The following is an 18,715-nucleotide window of genomic DNA, read 5'->3' on the forward strand; positions in this document are numbered from 1 at the left end:
CAGCTGCCTATTAGTGACACCTCCACAGAAACAGGTGGCAGACTGACTATGCATTGCCAACAGACTGACTGACTGGCTCTACCTGTGCATAACCTGCAGACTCAGAGCAGACTGCATAGCATCATCAGGCTCACTGTGGAACAGACTGTTGATATTTGCAGACAGCATGTCACATGTCTGCGTACTCAGTGTAGAACAGAACGTAGTTGCTCAGTATGTTGCTTTGAGCTTCTGACTGGGTTGTGTGTGGTGGAAGCGTGCAGGGTCCAGGGATGCGGAGATCCTATTGGACAACCTGAAGCCTGCTGTCCATCAAAGCCCCTAAATCTGCACCAGTGATTGATCAGGTATGGGGGCAGCTGCCCTGACAGTCAGTCTTGCCCAGGTTAATGCCCCAGGTCAGGGTTCAGAGCTGATAAGCAATAATGGGGAAAACTGTTTCAAGTGGGAGTGTAATTGTGTTGGAGGGCCCCTTCTCCATCAACATGGAGAGAGAGAGAAGGGTTGGGTAGAAAGTCGAGGAGGGGAGATTCAACAGCTGGGGCCTGTGATGAGAACCTGGGAGCTGGATTATTGCATCTCATTGATCACTGACAATGTTAGAAGGAGCGCAGCATGATCAGTCATGCTGTTACAGGAAATGCATTGTCCTTCTATTTGGGAACAAATGTATCATGTTTATTTTTATTAAAATTGTTATTTTCTTTTGTGGCTCTGCTTTTTAAGGCTTTTCTTTTTTCTAGTGTTTGAGAGAGATACTGTCTCCTTGGCAACGCACATTGGGAACAGCTGAGATGTGCGCGGTTTCGTGCTGACTGATTGTGCTGGTTGGTGTGACGGGCATTTTGCTGGGCGTAAGCCCCATTGCTCCCGATCGATGTGCAACATAAGTCCCCTGTCTCCAGCACAGGGAGAGCGTTTGACTTGCTTAAGGCTCCAGTCAATATAAGCACAATAAAAATAACTATAAAATGTAACAATATCCATCCAACCATTATTTGCTAGCACCAAAGGACTTTTTTTTCAGCGTACCTACGAATCCGTTTTTCATCATATGAGATATTAGCCAAGGTCCTGCGTAACTGAGGTCATTAAAGACTGCTGTCTTAGTCAAATTTGTTAGATATTGCTACATCAGGCTGGGCACCTAATGATTTACTGTTTAATTTACATAATTATTCCTCTCTACCTGAGTCTCTGTGTGGTAAGTGTTCTGGTTGTACATCGCCAAGGTGGGTGCTACACATTTTTGATTATTTAGAGGACCCCCGATTAATGTGAAATGCTGTATGTAAATGATTGTGATAGATGCCATATAAACAGAGCCTTTTGAATATTATTAATCGCCAAGCATTGAATAGTTTGAATAGCCTTACTGAAACTGTCTGACTTGTAAAGTGCTCTGTAGAGGTTGAGTTGTGCTATAAATTGTTGTCAAGCTTTGATAATTTTTCCTCCACACTTCTCTCACCTTCCCATAATTCCATGCTCATCTGTAGTGCATCGTCTCCCAGCCCTGTGGCCTTATCAGTGGTTCATTGAAATTCATCATGTGAAGCTCATCTTATTTTGAGGGCAAGACTCCCCCTGCTCATTTAGCTAAGTGTATTAAAGGCAGCACGTTCCAAGCGACTAGGATCTTGTCTTGATGTTTTTGTTTAGTCTCCTACTGCCTAATTAATACTTTGGAAGGTATGGCCCTCTGGGGATTTTAAACTGTGATGGCATACAACCTGACTGTTAATTAGTGCTCTAGGCTAACTCCTGCTGATAAAGCCCTGGTTTAATTGCAAAATCATTCCCAGCAATTCCCTTAGTTAAGCTTCATTGAACATAGTTTGAGCAGTTATTAGGTGTGTGTGGATGTGTGTGTGTATGTGTGTGTTTGTATATATGCTCTGGATTTTCAAGCTTGTATGTCTGTACATGTGTGTGCATTTTTGGGTGTGTAATTGCTCTGGGTCAGTCAAACTGTTCAACGCCTCTTTGAACTCTAAAGGATGGGCCTGTCACTCACCTAGTAATTAATCAAAATCCATGGACTGCAGCAACGTTCACATCATAAAGACAACAGCACAGAATAATTGTGACAGCTGTGGTATATCAAATAACCATCACTGTCAAACACGTGTATACAGTAATTCTCTTATTCTGGTGATGACGTGCTATGTAGCTTTGTGTCACTGACATCACTTGTCAGTCCTTGTTAGTGCTTGAGCCATCCATTGTCCCCTAATTGGGAGTCCACACAAAATGGGTGGTGGGATTGTATGAGGTGGGTTCCGGAATTAGTCTGTAGGACTAGGCTATGCTAGTATGTGTATTTAAAGGCACAAGATTTCTAACTTGGGTCCCAGTGTTAAAACGTATTTTGAATTTGGATCTCAATATTAAAAAGTTTAAGAACGAGTGCTTTATAGTCACCAAAGACACCTCCCCTCTATGCACTGTGCAGACGTGTGTCCCTAAATCCCTTGTCATGTTCACTAAACTGCACAGTGGTGCAGTCACCAATCCACCTCACATGATGGTGAAATTTAAGATTACTGCTCAGCATGGTGTTTGCCAGTTGAGGGAGACATTTCTGTGTCAGATTTGGTAAGACATTGGGGTTTATGAAAGTTATGACAAGTAAAGTGAAGAGGCATATAGCAGGGGATGGAGATAATGTTATGAAAACAGAAGGGAAACACGGATGACAGAAATTGAGATGGAATACAATAGAGAATAGCAACATGAGAGAGGGAATTAATGTGTCTAGCAAATCTGTGTATTTGCTTATTTGTGTGTGTGTGTTCTTATACTGTATGTGTGTGACTGAGTGCATTTTGTACATGTGCCTGTATAATTGTGTGAAATGTCTCTTGTATTTCATTGCCTTGAGTGACTACACTCTGTTGTAAGCATGGAGGTCGAAGGATTACAGCATTAAAACATTAGGGAGCTCATTTAACATAAGTGAAGGTACATTTTAGCTCCAACGTACTTTCTCTTTTTTAAATGGGCCTCTGTCATTTACCCGAGGAAAAGATAACAAAAACCTAAATCCCCAGAGCTCACTTAACGGTTGTACTTAAATGTCAACCCCCCCCCCCAAAAAAAAAAAAACAGTAAAAGACAAACAATTAAAGTGAGGCATTCATAACAAGTGCTCGGGGCTTCAGAGTAGCAGAAAGAGGAAGGGGGTTTGCTGAGAAGGACTTCCTGGGAGATAATGATAAGGAGGTCAGATGAAGGCTGGAGCCGTGGCTGCTCACCCTTAGGCAGGTGCAGGTTTGTTTGGCCTTGGCGGTAAAGGGCCCTCAGCGCTGTCCGCCCACACTCTACCAGGCGTTCCCTCTCTCAGCCTCCGCTAGTGTCTGTCCGTGCTTCATTCATCAGCCCGGAACAGAACAACTCCAGCTGCATGCCACTGTTGGACAGTGGTCCTGAGCGGGCCTGCCTTCCGCTTTCCCAACAGGCAGCGGTTTTATTGCTTGTAATTCTTTTTTCTTTCTTTGACCATGGAAGAAAATATAACCAAATGAAGACCAAATGAAAAGGGACTGACTGATCAGATTTTTCTTTATATGTACACTGTAGAGTACACTGTACACTCTGTTTTATTCTGGGAATGTTGTACTGGTTGTTGCTTTGCTGACTGACTCCATTAACCCAGTTGCAGTCATGCTATACTATGCATAAGCTGTTCTGCTGGTCTGGACAGCTCTGGTCTGGTGGAAAAGCCTTTTTGTGAAGCAATACCTGCCATTGTCCTACAATCTGTGGATAGAGAGCAGCAGTAAAGCGACAGATGCATACTGCCACTCCTATGCATAGGTAATGTAATGAGTTATGAGTGTAAATATGACTGGGTGGGAGGAAGGTCAGTGTGTCGGCAAGGTGTGGCCTGTCTCCTACCAAGCAGTGTGTGTTTTCCAGTTCTAGTTTTACTGCTTCTTAAACAAGTGCAAGGCAGGGTCATTCAGGTAAGTTTGGAGAATAGATGGACAGACATATAAATTGGCCTGGCATGCTGTCACAGACATGGTCAACACCTCTACTGAAATTCTCCCTTTTGTATCCACAGAGATCCTAAATGGGGGCGTGTACGTTGACCAGAACAAGTTCCTGTGCCATGCTGACACCATCCACTGGCAGGACATTGTCAAGAACTCCCGCTCAGAGCTCTTGGTGGTGCCCACCAATAGTAGTGTTGGATGTGAGTACCTTCTGCCAATAGGAAGATGCTGCACTATGGTGCATGTTATGATGTTTTTTGTAGGAAGTTGCTTCTTGTTCAAAACAACCGACATCGCCATTTGACCTCTATGTGTCCTCAAAACAGGCAGTCTAATCTCTAACTCTAATGAACTGATGTTTGCTTTCTGACTGAAAACTAGTTTATCATAAATACTATTTCTGGAGATCTCTTAAAAAAAAAAACAAAAAAAAAACAAAGAATTGTCAGAGGGAATATTTCTCTCCTTCTCTTGCTAAAAAAATACAGAAATCTTTTTTCACACGGCATTGATATGCAGTTCCGGATGAGTGAGGTGGAGAGAGACAGAGAACGGTTTAGCCAAGGCCTGAGTGCCAATGTGGAATCAAACTTGGCTGTGTGCTGGTCTTTCAACCCATTCCCTAGACTTAAGCATTCATAATCAGCAGCTTAATCAGAAAGAAAATAAATGTATACCAGCATACTGATGTCCTTTCCAATTGGTAAAAAATAATGGAGCACCTTTGGCAGTTGGCATGTTCTAGACAATTCTGAGAAATGCCAGATTTTTCCTCTCTAATAGTCAATGAATTCACAAGTCAAGTTTTCTTGGGGAACTAGTAGTATAGCTCACTAGTCCCTTATTTTTAGTAGCTTCACTCACAAATCGTACTGTGATGCTATGCAAAAATAAATTTAATTCATTTAAAAAATTAAAAAACAAACAAACAGCCATGCTGTTAATAAGTGTGCATTGGGAGAGTGTTGCAATTAAACCAGGCTGGAGCTAACAGGAATTTGAGCTCCTAAACATCTGATGTTCCCCAGCAGTGCAAGTGTGGGGAGGTCGTAGAAGGTGGGAGTAGGTGTGCAGGTATGTGGAGGGTGTAAGAGGTGTGCAGGTATAGGGAGGGTGTAGGGATGCTGGCTTTAGAATGGTGTAGAACATTTGCAGGTGTTTATAGGGTTAAGAATGTATGCAGGTGTGGATAGGGTGTAGTTATGCAAGCATGTAGAGGGTGTAGAAGGTGTCCAGGTGTAGGTGTGCAGGCATAAGGAGGGTATAGATATACCGGTAGAGGAAGGAGTAGAAGGTGTGACAAACTCCTCCGTTGTCACCCACAGGCAGGCGGTGCCACCGGACCTGCAATGGTCGCTGTTGGGGCCCCCGGGAGGACGAATGCCAGACCTGTGAGTATATCCCCATGGGCACCCTCCCCATTCTGCCCCCAGGCTTCCAACAGAGACTAACACTGAAGCACCGGTATAAAGTGCAAACATCCCATAATGCACTGCAGCTTCAGCTATGCACTCTGCTCATCACCCCCCTCAGAAGATATAATTGCAGTAAGAATCAGAACTTGTGTACACTCCTTCTCTCGCTCTCTCTCTCTCACCTCCAGCAACACAGAAGAACACTTCACCACACCAAGCATAATTACTGCTGGCCCCACGGCCTCATGGGAGAGATGTTTTCATCTCCCCTACATTTGCAGGGCATTTCTTTCAGCTTCATCCTGCTTGTTTCTAGTGTTTTCATTATTATGTGTGGCACTTGCAAGTTGTCATCGGCGTACTTTCTGTCAGACAGATGGATAATATGAAATTTTGCACCATGATTTTTTTTTTTTCAGCCTAATATTGGCAGGAATATCAAAAATTGGAGTGTGCCTGATAGACAGTGTTGAGTAAGCTTCCATCGTCCCTCTTTTCTTCTGTCCCCCTTTTCCCACCCTTAAGTTCTCTCTTACTCTTCCCGTCTCTACTCCTCCCCCTCTCTGTGTCTGTGGGAACTGCAGTAAAGTCATATTTAAATAAGCAATGAGTTACGATAAACTGTAAGACATGACAGCAACAGCGCATACCATTACACTCCCAACAAATGTTTGCTTTCCGTCACTCTCTCCCACACCCTCGCCCTCCTCCCCCTCTCTTCCTCTCCCTCTCATTGCCCATTAAACATTGGCAGAGCTTCCGCATGCCGTCAGTTGTGCATATGTTATCCAATCAGCTCAGTTTGCTCTCTGCAGTGAAAAAATCAGGGGGCCTCTCCATTCCATTACAGAAGTCAAGCGGCCGCAGTCTCCTCCCCCTGCATCAGTAATTCACATCGAGGCGGTGCGTCTCCCGCCTGTGTTGGAGGCTTCCTGGGCCTCTTTTTCGGTCTCCCACCATCTGTGAGCCGGCCCCACACAGCCACCCATACGGTGGGATGTTAGTGTTACCAGCCCCCCCCCATGCTGATTGAGGTCTTAATAGGCCCATCAGTAACAGACAGGAGCCACCTAGGGGGCAGGGCCAAGCTGGCAGGGGAAGGTCATATGACCCACACAACAGGCAGACAACCCATCTGCTGAGCTTATTGCGCTGAACTCTCACCTTTTCCTGGTTTGCCTTGGGTCCTTTTTGTAATGCACTGCTTATAGATTATTCATAACCATCTTATAACCTATACCTATTATAAAATACTGCCATTCCTATTCGCTTTCCCCAGTGGCATAATTAAGACGCGTTATGGGAAGTGCTGCAGGATTTGAAACTTGCCGGATGAAAATGTCTGTGCTGGGATGTGCAGTACATTATAGCTTCTGCCACCTGCGTCACAGGACAACCTGTGTGTAATAAAGACAGGACAAAGGCCATGTTTACTTCTGTGTTTCCCTGCAGTGGTGCGTTAGGCTTGCATGCGGTGGAAGTTGAGAATGAGCGGAAGTGTCTTATCAGCTCTCTGATTAGATCCCAATAGCATTCTATTTTGTCTGCTGCTTGTGTCACAATGGTCTCAGTAAGAGTTTTTGAGGTATGAGATCATTTGGTTTAAGTGGATGTGGTGTGGCAGTTCTGTCCTGAAGATAACTGATGCTTGGTGTTGCTGTACTTTGTGAACTTTAAGACCAGCGTCACGATGGCACTTTGTTCTAAGCCTTTGGTATTTTCGGGCTTTATGGCAGATAGACTTTGGGTCATTGTGGAGCATGCTGGTGGATCATATGTATATTGATTAGTATATTTATTAATCATACATTATATGGTAATATTAATAACAATATGGCTGCATATTAATAACAAACATGATCTAATGTGTGGCATTGTGTGGCACTCAAGACATTGCACTTAAGGTAAGTGTAAAATTCTTGGTCAAAATACCAAATAGTACCTTCTCTGGTACTTGCCAGCATTACAAACACACATTAGTGTTCCCAATAAGTTTTTTTTCTTCCTCTCTTACTCTTCCTCTCCTTACCTCCTTCTTTCTCTCTTTCTCTGCACAGTGACGAAGACCGTGTGTGCCGAGCAGTGTGACGGTCGCTGTTTTGGACCGTACGTCAGTGACTGCTGTCACCGGGAGTGTGCTGGAGGGTGCTCTGGTCCCAAAGACACTGACTGCTTTGTATGTCACTCCCAATCCCGCACACACAAACACAAGCACACGCATGCGCATACACACACACGCAGGCACTCACACACACACACACACCTGGCACAATTACATCCCTTATCTTGCCTGTCAGACCTTCATCACTATGGCAACAGTGCTCAATCAACCACATTTTTGTCTAAGGAGCCAAGAAAAAAAAAAAACTTGCAAATGTAAGACCACATGTGATATTCTCATCTCGCACCTTTGACCATCTGTTAGGAGTGAACATACGTGACTGCAGGTCCTCATTCACATTGTGAATAGAGTCTGGTTTTGTCGCAGGAATTACGCCTGTGTAATGGGCTGAATCCTTTGTGTGGAAGGATATCGTTAAAATCGAATTTGCTTACGCAATGTGATGCTCTAAATATATCAAGGCCTGCTGCTTCCTATGATCTTCTCTGAAGTTCTTCATCAGGGTTTTAGCATTAGTGTGAACCTCAGTATCATAGCACTGGCATTGTGGCATGGCGTTATTGCTGTTCTAGCTTAATTACAATTTGTACCCTAAGTGGAAAATGACACTTTCTTTCCAACTGTGCTGTTTTAATTGGAATTTCACTTTTACCCCCTAGATAACATTGTTCTCTGAGATATATTGGTTGGCTCATGATTAACACTGAACAACTGATTGAACTTGACATCTAAAATGAAGAAAAAGTATTTTCTGCTGACTGTCTGGGCTCCAGTATAGCAATGTACCTTGTGGCAAATCAAAAAAGTACAGGCAGAAGAAGCAATGGCTGCTGGGATGTATTATGGGAGAGATCAGAGGATGATATTGTGAATACAACTGGGCAATTCAACTCAGGGATAAAATCAGTTTAAATTTTTTTTTTCTGGAATAGAGAAAAAAGAAAAATGTGAACTGCACTGCCACCTGTACGGAATGAAAAAAGGCAGTTGACTAGCTAGGCCCTGCCAAACATTTTTTCTTGTTTTTATTGTCTCTTATGACCTTCCTAAGTTCCTTTTAAATAATTTTGGTTGTGTCCAGAGGCCATGTTTGCAAGGGCAGAGCCCTCCCCATTTACAGAGACCCTGTTTCCACAGGCCTGTACCAACTTCAATGACAGTGGTGCGTGCTTGACCCAGTGCCCCCAGCCCTTCGTCTACAACCCCACCACCTTCCAGCTGGAACACAATCCTGAGGCCAAGTACACCTATGGAGCTTTCTGCGTCAAGATGTGTCCACGTAAGAATGGGCACGCGTGCACGTCCAAGCACCTGCTATTCAAATCCAACACCCTTGAGCATAGGTCCAGAGTCCAGTGTGTAATCTTGTGCCTTCTAGACATAATGTGATCAAGGTTTAAGGCTGTGTGTGTGCGTGCGTGTGCCTTTTGTTGTATTTTCAGATAACTTCGTTGTAGACCACAGCTCCTGTGTTCGTGCCTGTCCCAGCAACAAGATGGAGGTGGAGGAGAACCAGGTCAAGAAGTGTACTGCCTGCACTGACATCTGTCCTAAAGGTACCTCTCAGAGCTGGCACAATACCGCCTCAGATTTATCATAATCCTTTCCCAACACAGCTTCTGTCCTATCGGTACCTCTATAACCTGCATGAGCCCCATTCATATTACACCATAATCCCACTCCCTTACGCACTGCCTGGACCGGAGGAATCCTTTAGTTTGCTTCCTGAATTTCTGTCTGCTCAAGCCACAACATTATTCTGTAGTACAAGGGCATTTATTTATTTTTATTAATTGGCAAATGGGGGGGGGGGAGGCATCTCCCTCAATATTACAAAACAGGCCAAATAACCCCCCAATAATACAGCAAGATGATGAGAAAAAATTATTTCATATAGTAAAGATTGGGATTTCATGTTGTGGTTGGGATATACTGATCAGTACTCTGAAGTATTTCCCCTTGTAATTCACCAGAAATTATAATTAAACAGCTGATCTTTTAAAACCTTTATTTTAGCAGGGCATGCCAATAGATTCCCGTATACATATACTGTTAATTGTGAATCAGTACTGAAGTGAAACAAGGGATGCTTTTCTTCATGACTGATATTTTGTATGCCAGCAAGCAGATCTGTAACTCAATAGATCAAGTCAACCAGGTCAGACAAAATGTAAACTGCCGCAACTGGCCTTCCAGTACTGCCTAACATTTGACTGGACAAACTTAAGTCTTTTTTTTGCTACCTCACGTGCGACTTCTTGAGGCAGCATGCTGATAGTGCAGTTTCTCATAGCCTGGGATAATGTTCATATAGATCTCACACGTGCCTAGTTAGTTCTTCTGTCTACATGACACAATCCTCCATCACTTGTAACATTTTATTGTGTCATTTTAGTTCCTCTACCTCTATCATCCTACTGCTTCTCGGTCATTCTATAAGAGGCAGTGCACGGGTTGCATTGACTTCGTAATGTACATGAACACACAGTGATGCTGCCATCTAACATCATGCTGGTGCAGCATTGCAAAAACGATGCTATGTTGCAGCTTGCGACGGGATCGGAACGGGCAGCCTGCAGGCGGCTCAGACTGTGGACTCCAGCAACATCGACAAGTTCATCAACTGCACCAAGATCAACGGCAACCTGGTGTTCCTCATCACCGGCATCAAGGGGTGAGAGCTGTAGCTGGCATCCCAGCAGCACTCTGTTGATTAATTAACACTGCTTCTGTCTCAGAGCTTCACTCCATCAGCTGGGCAGCTGCATTCAGTTAGACATGCTGAACCAAAGATCGCCCCAAATTTTATCATTTAAAAATCTTAATTCATATCAAAGTGTGGTATATCGACAGGACTATAAAATAAAGTATTGCCTAAGCTATCAGTTTAGAAAATAAATATGTTAAAAAAAGAAACACAGTTATCCCTCATGGACATACATTTGTGAAAATATTGACATGATTATAGAAACAAACTGTAAATTCTGTTGTGGCTAAATTATCTGCTCATTGTACCTCAGACGGCTGGCAGATACGCACGTATCATGTATGTTATCAGGGTAATGTCTTAGCAGAAGAGCCTACACTCTGTGTTTCTTCTGGACGTGTTAAGGGCTGTGTGTGGAGGATACTGCAGATGTTACAGAGTGTCTCGGTGCCTGAGTGTGTCTCACCGCCAGGCTGTTTCAGCCTGTGGGTTAATGGCTTTCACTGCACCTGAATTCCCCAGGGAGAGAGGAGGCTGTTAACGGTGCTTCACATGAGTGTCAGTGTCATCCCCTGCAGCAGAAACAGCCAGTCACTTCCCATTGCTCAGTATACAGGTCACCCAGCACAAGCAGCTGGAAGTTAAGACAAGGGTGGATTTTGTGCTCGTTTTCACTTTCATACTTTTACTCTCTGCTTGTAGTTTATTTTTCATTGTCAGTTGTGAGCTCTCTCCAGGAGATGCTTCTTTAAGCCAATCCTTGTGTCCGCTTGTGTCTTCATACAGCAATTTTAGTGGTTGTTCTCTGCACTTGTACAAATCTAAAGAGACAAATCAATGTGTAGAGCCAAACAAGGAACCCCACAGAATCCTAAACTTCTCTCCCTCTCCCTCTTCCTCTCTCAGGGATGTTTATCATGGTATTGAGGCTCTGGACCCAGAGAAGCTGAATGTGTTTCGCACGGTCAGAGAGATCACAGGTCAGTGATTTTACATTTTCAGTTTACATTTGCTTGTACAACACATATTTAGAAAAGAGAGCCAGGATTGGACTTCACTTCGATAACAAGCTGTGACCACACCTTGATCTGGGCATCATTTTCTGGACTTGTCTGGACCCTGCATCCCCATAGAGTACACAGAAAGACAGACAGACAGATGCACTATATGACTAAAAGTGTCTGGGCACTCCTTGGTCTGTGGCTGTTTTTCATGGTTTGGGCTAGACCCCATAGTTCCAGTGAAGGCAAATCGTAATAGAATGACATTTCTGTGCTTCCAATTTTTGGCAACAGTTTGGGGAAGGCCCTTTCCCGTTTCAGCATGGCAATACCCCCAGGCACACAGTGAGGTCCATATGAAAATGATTTTGTCAAGATCAGTGTAGAAGAACTTGACAGGCCTGCACAGAGCCCTGATCTCAACCCCATTCAACACCTTTGGGATCAATTGTAAAGCCAACTGTGACTCAGGCCTAATCACCCAATCAGTGCTTGACCTCACAAATACTCTTAGACTGATGACAATCTGAATGCTCAAACTCCCATAGCAATGCAATGCTCCACTCATCGAGTGCGTAAAGGCCTTCCTCAGAAGGTGGAGCTGTTGGTAGATTAGCTTCCAAATGCCCATAATTGTGGATGTCAGGTGTCCACTACTTTGGCCAGGACTGCATAAAAGAGGATAGACTTTGACCATACAGTACCAAAGAACAAATTCAGATAAGAAAAAAGATAAATGCCAAAATGTTTGTGGAAATGTCTGTAAACATAGTTTATGATCAAATCTGAATGTACACGTTTTTGTGAATGAGGCCCAATTATATTTGATTTTCTCAACAATTAATTAATGCATCTGATCAACTATGTCACTAAAGTATACCGATTTCAGCTGTGCTAATGAATTTGTCTTTGTAAATAGAGGCTGTTCTCAAGGTCAAAGTGACTTTGGAAATACCTGCTTTAAATTCACTTACAGATCCTTTCTTCCTGTTGTTTTGCCACAGGGTGTTTTATCTAAACTTTTTTATTAAATGGCTCAGCACACTGTGGGTGTGGGACACAGCAAACGGGGCCTGTTTTCATTCTCAGTGTGAACTGTGACCTTGAGAGTGATGGTAACCTCATCCTGACTTCCTTGAAATTCAGTCGCTGCCCTGTTCTGTCCTGCCCCCTCTACCTCTCCCTCTCCTTCAGGCTTCCTGAACATCCAGTCCTGGCCAGAGAATATAACGGATCTCAGTGTCTTCTCAAACTTGGCTACCATAGGAGGGAGGGCCCTTTACAGGTAAGCCTATCAAAAGCAGAGATCTGGGTTGACAAAGGAAAGTGGATCTGATGTATACATATGAAGAATGTGTGAGAGAGGTTTACAGGCTTGGGGCTGGTAGATATAGAGGACGTTCTACAAGGTATGAATCTAGTGTTTTAATAATATTGCCTTACATTGGCTGTAGGCAAGCAAGCATGCCAGTTGCAATATACTCAGTAGTTCAATAAGAAAGAATTAGAAAGAAAAACTGATATCTAGAAGCAGACATAGATACAGAATTTCTTATGAAGCCTTTGTTGTTGAACTCTGAAAAACAAAACAAAGAAAAGTGTACTTCAGCTTCAGTCCTTCATCAGGGCAATCCTATGAAAGTCAGGGGTCCATGACCAAGGGGCTCCCTACGGCCCTGCGGAAAGCAACGCAGTGCCGCGTTAGCGGGCTCCTAAACGCTCCAGTGCACAGTCAGACACTACTGCAGACATAAAGCACATGTAGCACCATGCCGTCAAGTACACTGGCCCTGCATACTACAATACTGTACTATGAAATATTTGGTATTTACAGGACAGCCAATCGGATTTACATTATTGGGAAGGATGAGGTCATTGCTCTGATGAAGCTTTTTTTTATTTTTTTAAAGAATAAAGACCTTTTTACTTGCATTTATATCCAAGAGTCTCTCTCTGTTTTTTTTTTCCCCCAAGCATCTTGGAAGAATTGTCAGGTAGTGTCAGGCTATGACCTGTTTGACATATCTGGTATAGCCTGGCAGATAAATTGACAACTAGACAGAGGTAAAATGTAGCAGTGAAAGCAATAATTAGCTCAGAGCTGACCCTGAAGCTTGGAATCATTTGAGTCCAGAAGACGCTGGAGATTTGGAGAGTCTCTTCAGTCCTGAGTCCATCAGCCAGGATAACTTGTTGAGTCTGTGGTTGTGGTGATCCCTCAAGACCTTCTCTGATTTAAAACGGCCTGCGGTGACTGGCCATGTGAGTCAGACTTGTGTGCAGGCATCCACTGAGGCTGGGAATGGTCTGCTTCTACAGAGAGGGCATAGCCTCCTCCTGAGGGGATTGAGAAGGGGAGCTGTTCCATTCTCCCATTTCCAAGACCCATTGAGTTGTTTCACAGAGCACCTCTGATACAGTGAAAGAACCGCATCACTTTGAGTGAAATGCTGTTTCTGATGAGCGCTTGGTGTTAACAGATGTTGAATGCTCTGAAGAGTCCCAGTGACTGTCATTTTTTAAATGACACTGGGTTTGTATAACATAGTGTCAGCCTTAGTTAACTGACTGCTCTGCCTTCCTTATCTTCTGCCCCCTTTGTTAATATTTTCTTTTCTTGGTTTTCCCACCCATGCCTTTCCCTATTCCCTATTAATTTACTGTATTTGCACCCCGTGTTATTTGTTACCTCCTGTCTTTGTCCCTCCCCATCCCACTCCTGTCTTTTGGCCCTACCCTGTCCCATGTCTTTCATTCCTGAATCGGATGCTTGACCCCATCTTTTTGCTTCTTGCCACACTTGACCTGAACTGTCTTTTTGCTACTGAACCTCCTAACCACCCCCCTTTCTGTGGCCCTCACAGTGGTATCTCCCTCCTGATCCTCAAGCAGCAGTGGATCTCCTCCCTACACCTGCAGTCCCTGAGAGAGATCAGTGCCGGCAACATCTACATCACCAACAACAGCCAGCTGTGCTACTACAACACCATCAACTGGACCAGCCTCTTCCGCACCAACAGCCAGAAGGTCCTGATCCGCAACAACCGCAACCCCAAGGAGTGCAGTGAGTGGCCACACTGACCTCTACTCTCCCCCCACAAGCACATGCACACACACACACACACACACACACACACACACACGCTTTACCCTCAGCCCCAAAGACAATTTGATGTCCATTCATTATTCATTCCTCGGATGGTGCACCTCGGGTAGTGGGCTATAAGCAATGAGTATGACCTCAGTTCTGCATGAAAACACCCACTTTAAAGGTCAGAGTGGGGCAAAACTAGTTTAGTTGTGATTGGTTAATCTGACTGGTAGCAGGAGATGATGGGACTCATTCTGGTGCCTGAAAATAAGGCATACATCTCTTCCCCTTTGCTAGCTTGTTGAAGGTATGCATTCATAGATAATCCCTATGTTGTGTACTATCTTTTTTCTCTCATGTCCTTTACCTCCCATCCCTACAAAATACCTTTTTTTAATTAGAATTAATTAAAACTGAAAGGGATGAACAACCATATCCTCATGTAATTTTGGAGATATAGCTAAATGGGTAGGAACATCAATCTTAAAATATACCTGTTTATATTCCCCATTGTGTAGATAACCCATTTTATTCCATGATATACTGGTTTAGTAGAGACTGTATTAATAAAGGTCTGTGCTCTAATAGAGGCACTGTTTCTGCCCCACTGACTCACAGCCCAGGAGCAAATGGTGTGTGACCCACTGTGTTCTGACGGAGGCTGCTGGGGACCTGGAGCTGACCAGTGCCTGTCCTGCCGTTTCTACAGCAGGGGGCGCACCTGTGTGGACTCATGCAACCTCTATGAAGGGTAAGCCTGCCCAACGTACAGCATACCAATGCATCATGACCAGCAGTCTCCATCACAGCAGCGTCACAGACACCCATCAGACCACAGAGAATGCCGCACCACGCACACACGCACACACAGCTAGAAGGGGAAGTGCCTTGAAAAGTGCAGAAGTGTTTTTCATGTGTTATTAGAGTGTGTTGGCCAGCATGCATCATCCTGCATTGCACTCTGCACAGTAACCAGAACTCATTAAATAACCCAGCAAAATGGACCTCTGAATTCAGAACGTGGGAGGAACTCTTTTTTCCACTTTTATCTTTTTATGAAACTTTTAAAATTGGAGTATTTTCCGTGAGCTGGGAAAAGGATTCATGCAGACCTCCAATTGGCACAAACCCTCAGATGGAGTCAGGCCCTCCTCGTCGATGGGGGGCATCGACCACCCCAGTGTGACCCCGGTTCGGAGACGTGCTCATGACAAACAGAGCCTGCGGCGTGTTCCCACCTGCTGGTGGTGCTGTGGGCCTCGACCCCGCTTCCAAGCGCATACTAATGGGGACAGGATGGGGCTCCAGGAGCGGCTTGTCATGTTGCCAGTTGCTGCTTGCAGATAAATTGCCCATGTAGTCATGATACAGCCCGGTGTATTGATATTGAAGATTATTTCTTTGCCTTTCGTTTTCACTGGGTACCATCGTTTATTTTTGCCAGATGTGGTGTGTTATGACTACATTTATTTATTTATTCATTATATTGGAAGAAAACCAATTAATGGGAATGAAACAAAAAATGGCTTCTTGTTGTTTTGTTTTTGGCTATTCGTTTATGATTTTTATAAATGATACTGGCACAGTGCCACGAACGCAGACTTGAAACAAGATGGGATATAAGAAGCCACCAGCAAAGCCAAGCAGCTTGAATCGAAATGACAAATGTTCCACTGCCCAAGGGCAAAGCAAATTCTTCTGTTTTCTCACATTAAAAAGTAAGAAATCAAGGCTTTATTTATTTTGCTGTCTGTTTGGTATTGTTTACTCGAGTATGTATAATGGCTGACTGGAATTTAAGCTTTTTTCTTCTTTTTTTCTGAAATATGACATACATGCATTGCAATTTCAAAGGCTTATTCAGTTCATCCCCTGATCCATGTGTAAACATATGTTGTACATAAAATTTACATAGATTTTGCTGCATATCCCAACATATCCCAAGATTACTGCAAACTGTGGCCCTGACCAGGAACAAGCGGGTTAGATAATGGATGGATGGATGAATGGATGGATGGAAGACTTACTGCATGTCCTGTATGAAAATAACTTTTTGTTTCTTCTTTTACAAGTATGCTAGATTATTGAAATTCTCACCTTGAAACTTAAACCCATGTTGCGGTTACTGTCTGTATCTACAGGATGCATTTGTGTTTCGTCGCTGGCCATTGAACTCTTGCTGAAGACCAGGTCCCTCCCACTCAGTGCAAAAATTTTACACTTGTGATCCTTGCATGATCAACACACCTGTTCACACCTCAGCTGTAGATGCCTGATACATAAGACTGTGTTGGTATATCAGACTGTTATAGGACCAACCAGCGGCATGCACAACCTCTGCAAGTCAGTGGTAACTGACGCTGTTCCTGAAGATCTTCACTCTTCACTCTAAAGAAATGCACACATCATTCAACAGCTGGAGATCTTGTTGAGCCGCTAATTCATAGAGTCCCGTGCGGCAAATTGGGGTTGAACTGAAAACCTACAGGATGGTAGATCTCCAGGAACAGAGTTGTTTACCACTGCTCTAAGGGGCAGGAGTGAAAAATGAAAAAAGTTCACCAGAAGCACGTGCACCAACATGGGGCCCCTCCTGCTATGGGGGGTGGACATGCATTAGGTCACACACAGTCACACACACACACCTGTATCTCTCAGTGGCATGCACAGACTTTTTTAAAGGCATTTTAAAATTTTGCCTTTCATTATGTTTTCATTTTTCCTCATTTCAGTAGCATTGCTGTGTAGCATCTATGGGCTCACCTATGACATCATATACTCTGTAATAAAACAAAAACCTGAAAACAAATGTATTTCCTTGAATATGGTCAATAAGATATGCCGTACCCAAACACAATTTGTATCTAAATTTGATTGAAAAAGTAATGACATAGATGTCTGCTAAATGAAAACAATCATTAAGATACTTCTAAAAGGGCAGCACCTAATCCACCTACACTTGCTACAGGCACGCAAATGTAAACAGATAACACGTACACATACGCACTCACGCAAGCACTCACACACACACACACAAACACACTTGGGTGTTAGCCTGGCTGATGCACAGACTGACGTTGCACACCTCAACTCAGCACATCAGCCAAGCTATTAGGGTGCCGTATACGGTTCCCTAGAAGTGCCCCTCTGGTGCCCGTATGGTACAAAAAACACACTTAGTTTTTGCCCGTCTGGTGTGACATTAGGGCCAAAATGTAGCATTGAAGTGTCCTTTTATGGCACGGAGCTACCATAGTTAAAGCTATGGAGCTCATTCATTTATCCTTTTATAAGCAAAACAAAAGCCTTCTTCTTCCTGGGATGTGGGGTGTTAATTAACTCAACCAGATCAGTAGCCTCATGGATAAAGTTTTTACTCACTGGTCTTTGATCAGCTGTTGAGAGCAGGAATTACCTTGGCAGTAGAGACAGTATAATTTTTTGCCTGGTAAGTTTTTGTTTGTTTTTTGTATGTTTGTTTGCTTGTTTTCATGAAACTAATGTGAGGGTGTCAACTAGCCATTGGCACGTGGAGTTATTCTTGGATGGCATGCAAGGTATTGGGTTGATCACATACAGAAAGAGGACTGCCTGTGTTTATGTATTTCTGTGTATATACATGCATTTACCTTCATTTGCATCAGAAGTGACAGACTCACATTAAGACACACTACATGCCAGTGTTTCAATAATATGTTAGAGTAACAATGAACTGTTGTCCATTGCTAATTGGTAGGTGGCCAGTTCATTCCAATCTTGCTGGAAACATTCTCCTTGGGATTTCTGAGCATGCCGGGTTCAGAAATAAAAGCAATTTATTTTTGTGATTAGATTTTTCTAAATTGATACAGGGAATTCACAAACAAGCAATTACACACACTAATTTACAACAATCTTTCAGCTAATTTGCTACTGTGGAGCCCCTGAAGTTCAGCCTTAAAGAATAATCTTACAAAAAAGTATTTTGACTACATTTTACTATTTTGAAGACATTTTTCAGTTAACGTCTTATTTTGCAGACAAGCCCTTCGGTGCTTTATTTATAGATTTTCTATTGTCCATGTTCTGTCTGCTTTCATTGTGTAATTAGTGTTCATTAGTAATACAACGATACGGATGTTGCAGTTATTGCAGTTTCCACCAAAGATTTTTTTTTTTTTTTTACCTTTAATTCCCAGCTGATGTAAAATTCTGAAAAGATGACAGTAGGGCTGATCACAAAAAACAATTTGCTATGTTTGAATGAATAACTTGGATAATTAACCAATAATCGGAAGACTTGTTTTGTACTTATTTTTGTTGAAAGGCATATCGTCCATCCAAAATGCCCCTTAAATTAAAAATGTTTTAAGCATTTGAAAGATTTGAAACATGTACA

The 18,715-nt window shown here is 43.3% G+C and overlaps 2 protein-coding genes across 4 annotated transcripts in view; both read left to right on the plus strand.

The window, feature by feature from the left end:
• Positions 1 to 18,715, plus strand: part of LOC135240620 (myosin light chain 1, skeletal muscle isoform-like) — a 465,194-nt gene that overhangs the window by 324,170 nt on the left and 122,309 nt on the right. The gene's annotated exons all lie outside the window — the stretch shown is intronic.
• The window catches only part of LOC135240762 (receptor tyrosine-protein kinase erbB-4-like), a 200,883-nt gene that overhangs the window by 131,999 nt on the left and 50,169 nt on the right, over positions 1 to 18,715 (plus strand). For both annotated transcript variants that reach the window (XM_064310666.1, XM_064310667.1), the window contains exons 4-13: positions 4,070 to 4,201; positions 5,327 to 5,392; positions 7,474 to 7,592; positions 8,676 to 8,817; positions 8,981 to 9,094; positions 10,086 to 10,212; positions 11,152 to 11,225; positions 12,441 to 12,531; positions 14,111 to 14,310; positions 14,956 to 15,088. In XM_064310666.1, the coding sequence (XP_064166736.1) occupies positions 4,070 to 4,201; positions 5,327 to 5,392; positions 7,474 to 7,592; positions 8,676 to 8,817; positions 8,981 to 9,094; positions 10,086 to 10,212; positions 11,152 to 11,225; positions 12,441 to 12,531; positions 14,111 to 14,310; positions 14,956 to 15,088 (1,198 nt within the window). The remainder of the gene's footprint in view (positions 1 to 4,069; positions 4,202 to 5,326; positions 5,393 to 7,473; positions 7,593 to 8,675; positions 8,818 to 8,980; positions 9,095 to 10,085; positions 10,213 to 11,151; positions 11,226 to 12,440; positions 12,532 to 14,110; positions 14,311 to 14,955; positions 15,089 to 18,715) is intronic.

The sequence above is a fragment of the Anguilla rostrata genome, chromosome 15 (assembly GCF_018555375.3).
Source record: "Anguilla rostrata isolate EN2019 chromosome 15, ASM1855537v3, whole genome shotgun sequence".
Lineage (NCBI taxonomy): Eukaryota > Metazoa > Chordata > Actinopteri > Anguilliformes > Anguillidae > Anguilla > Anguilla rostrata.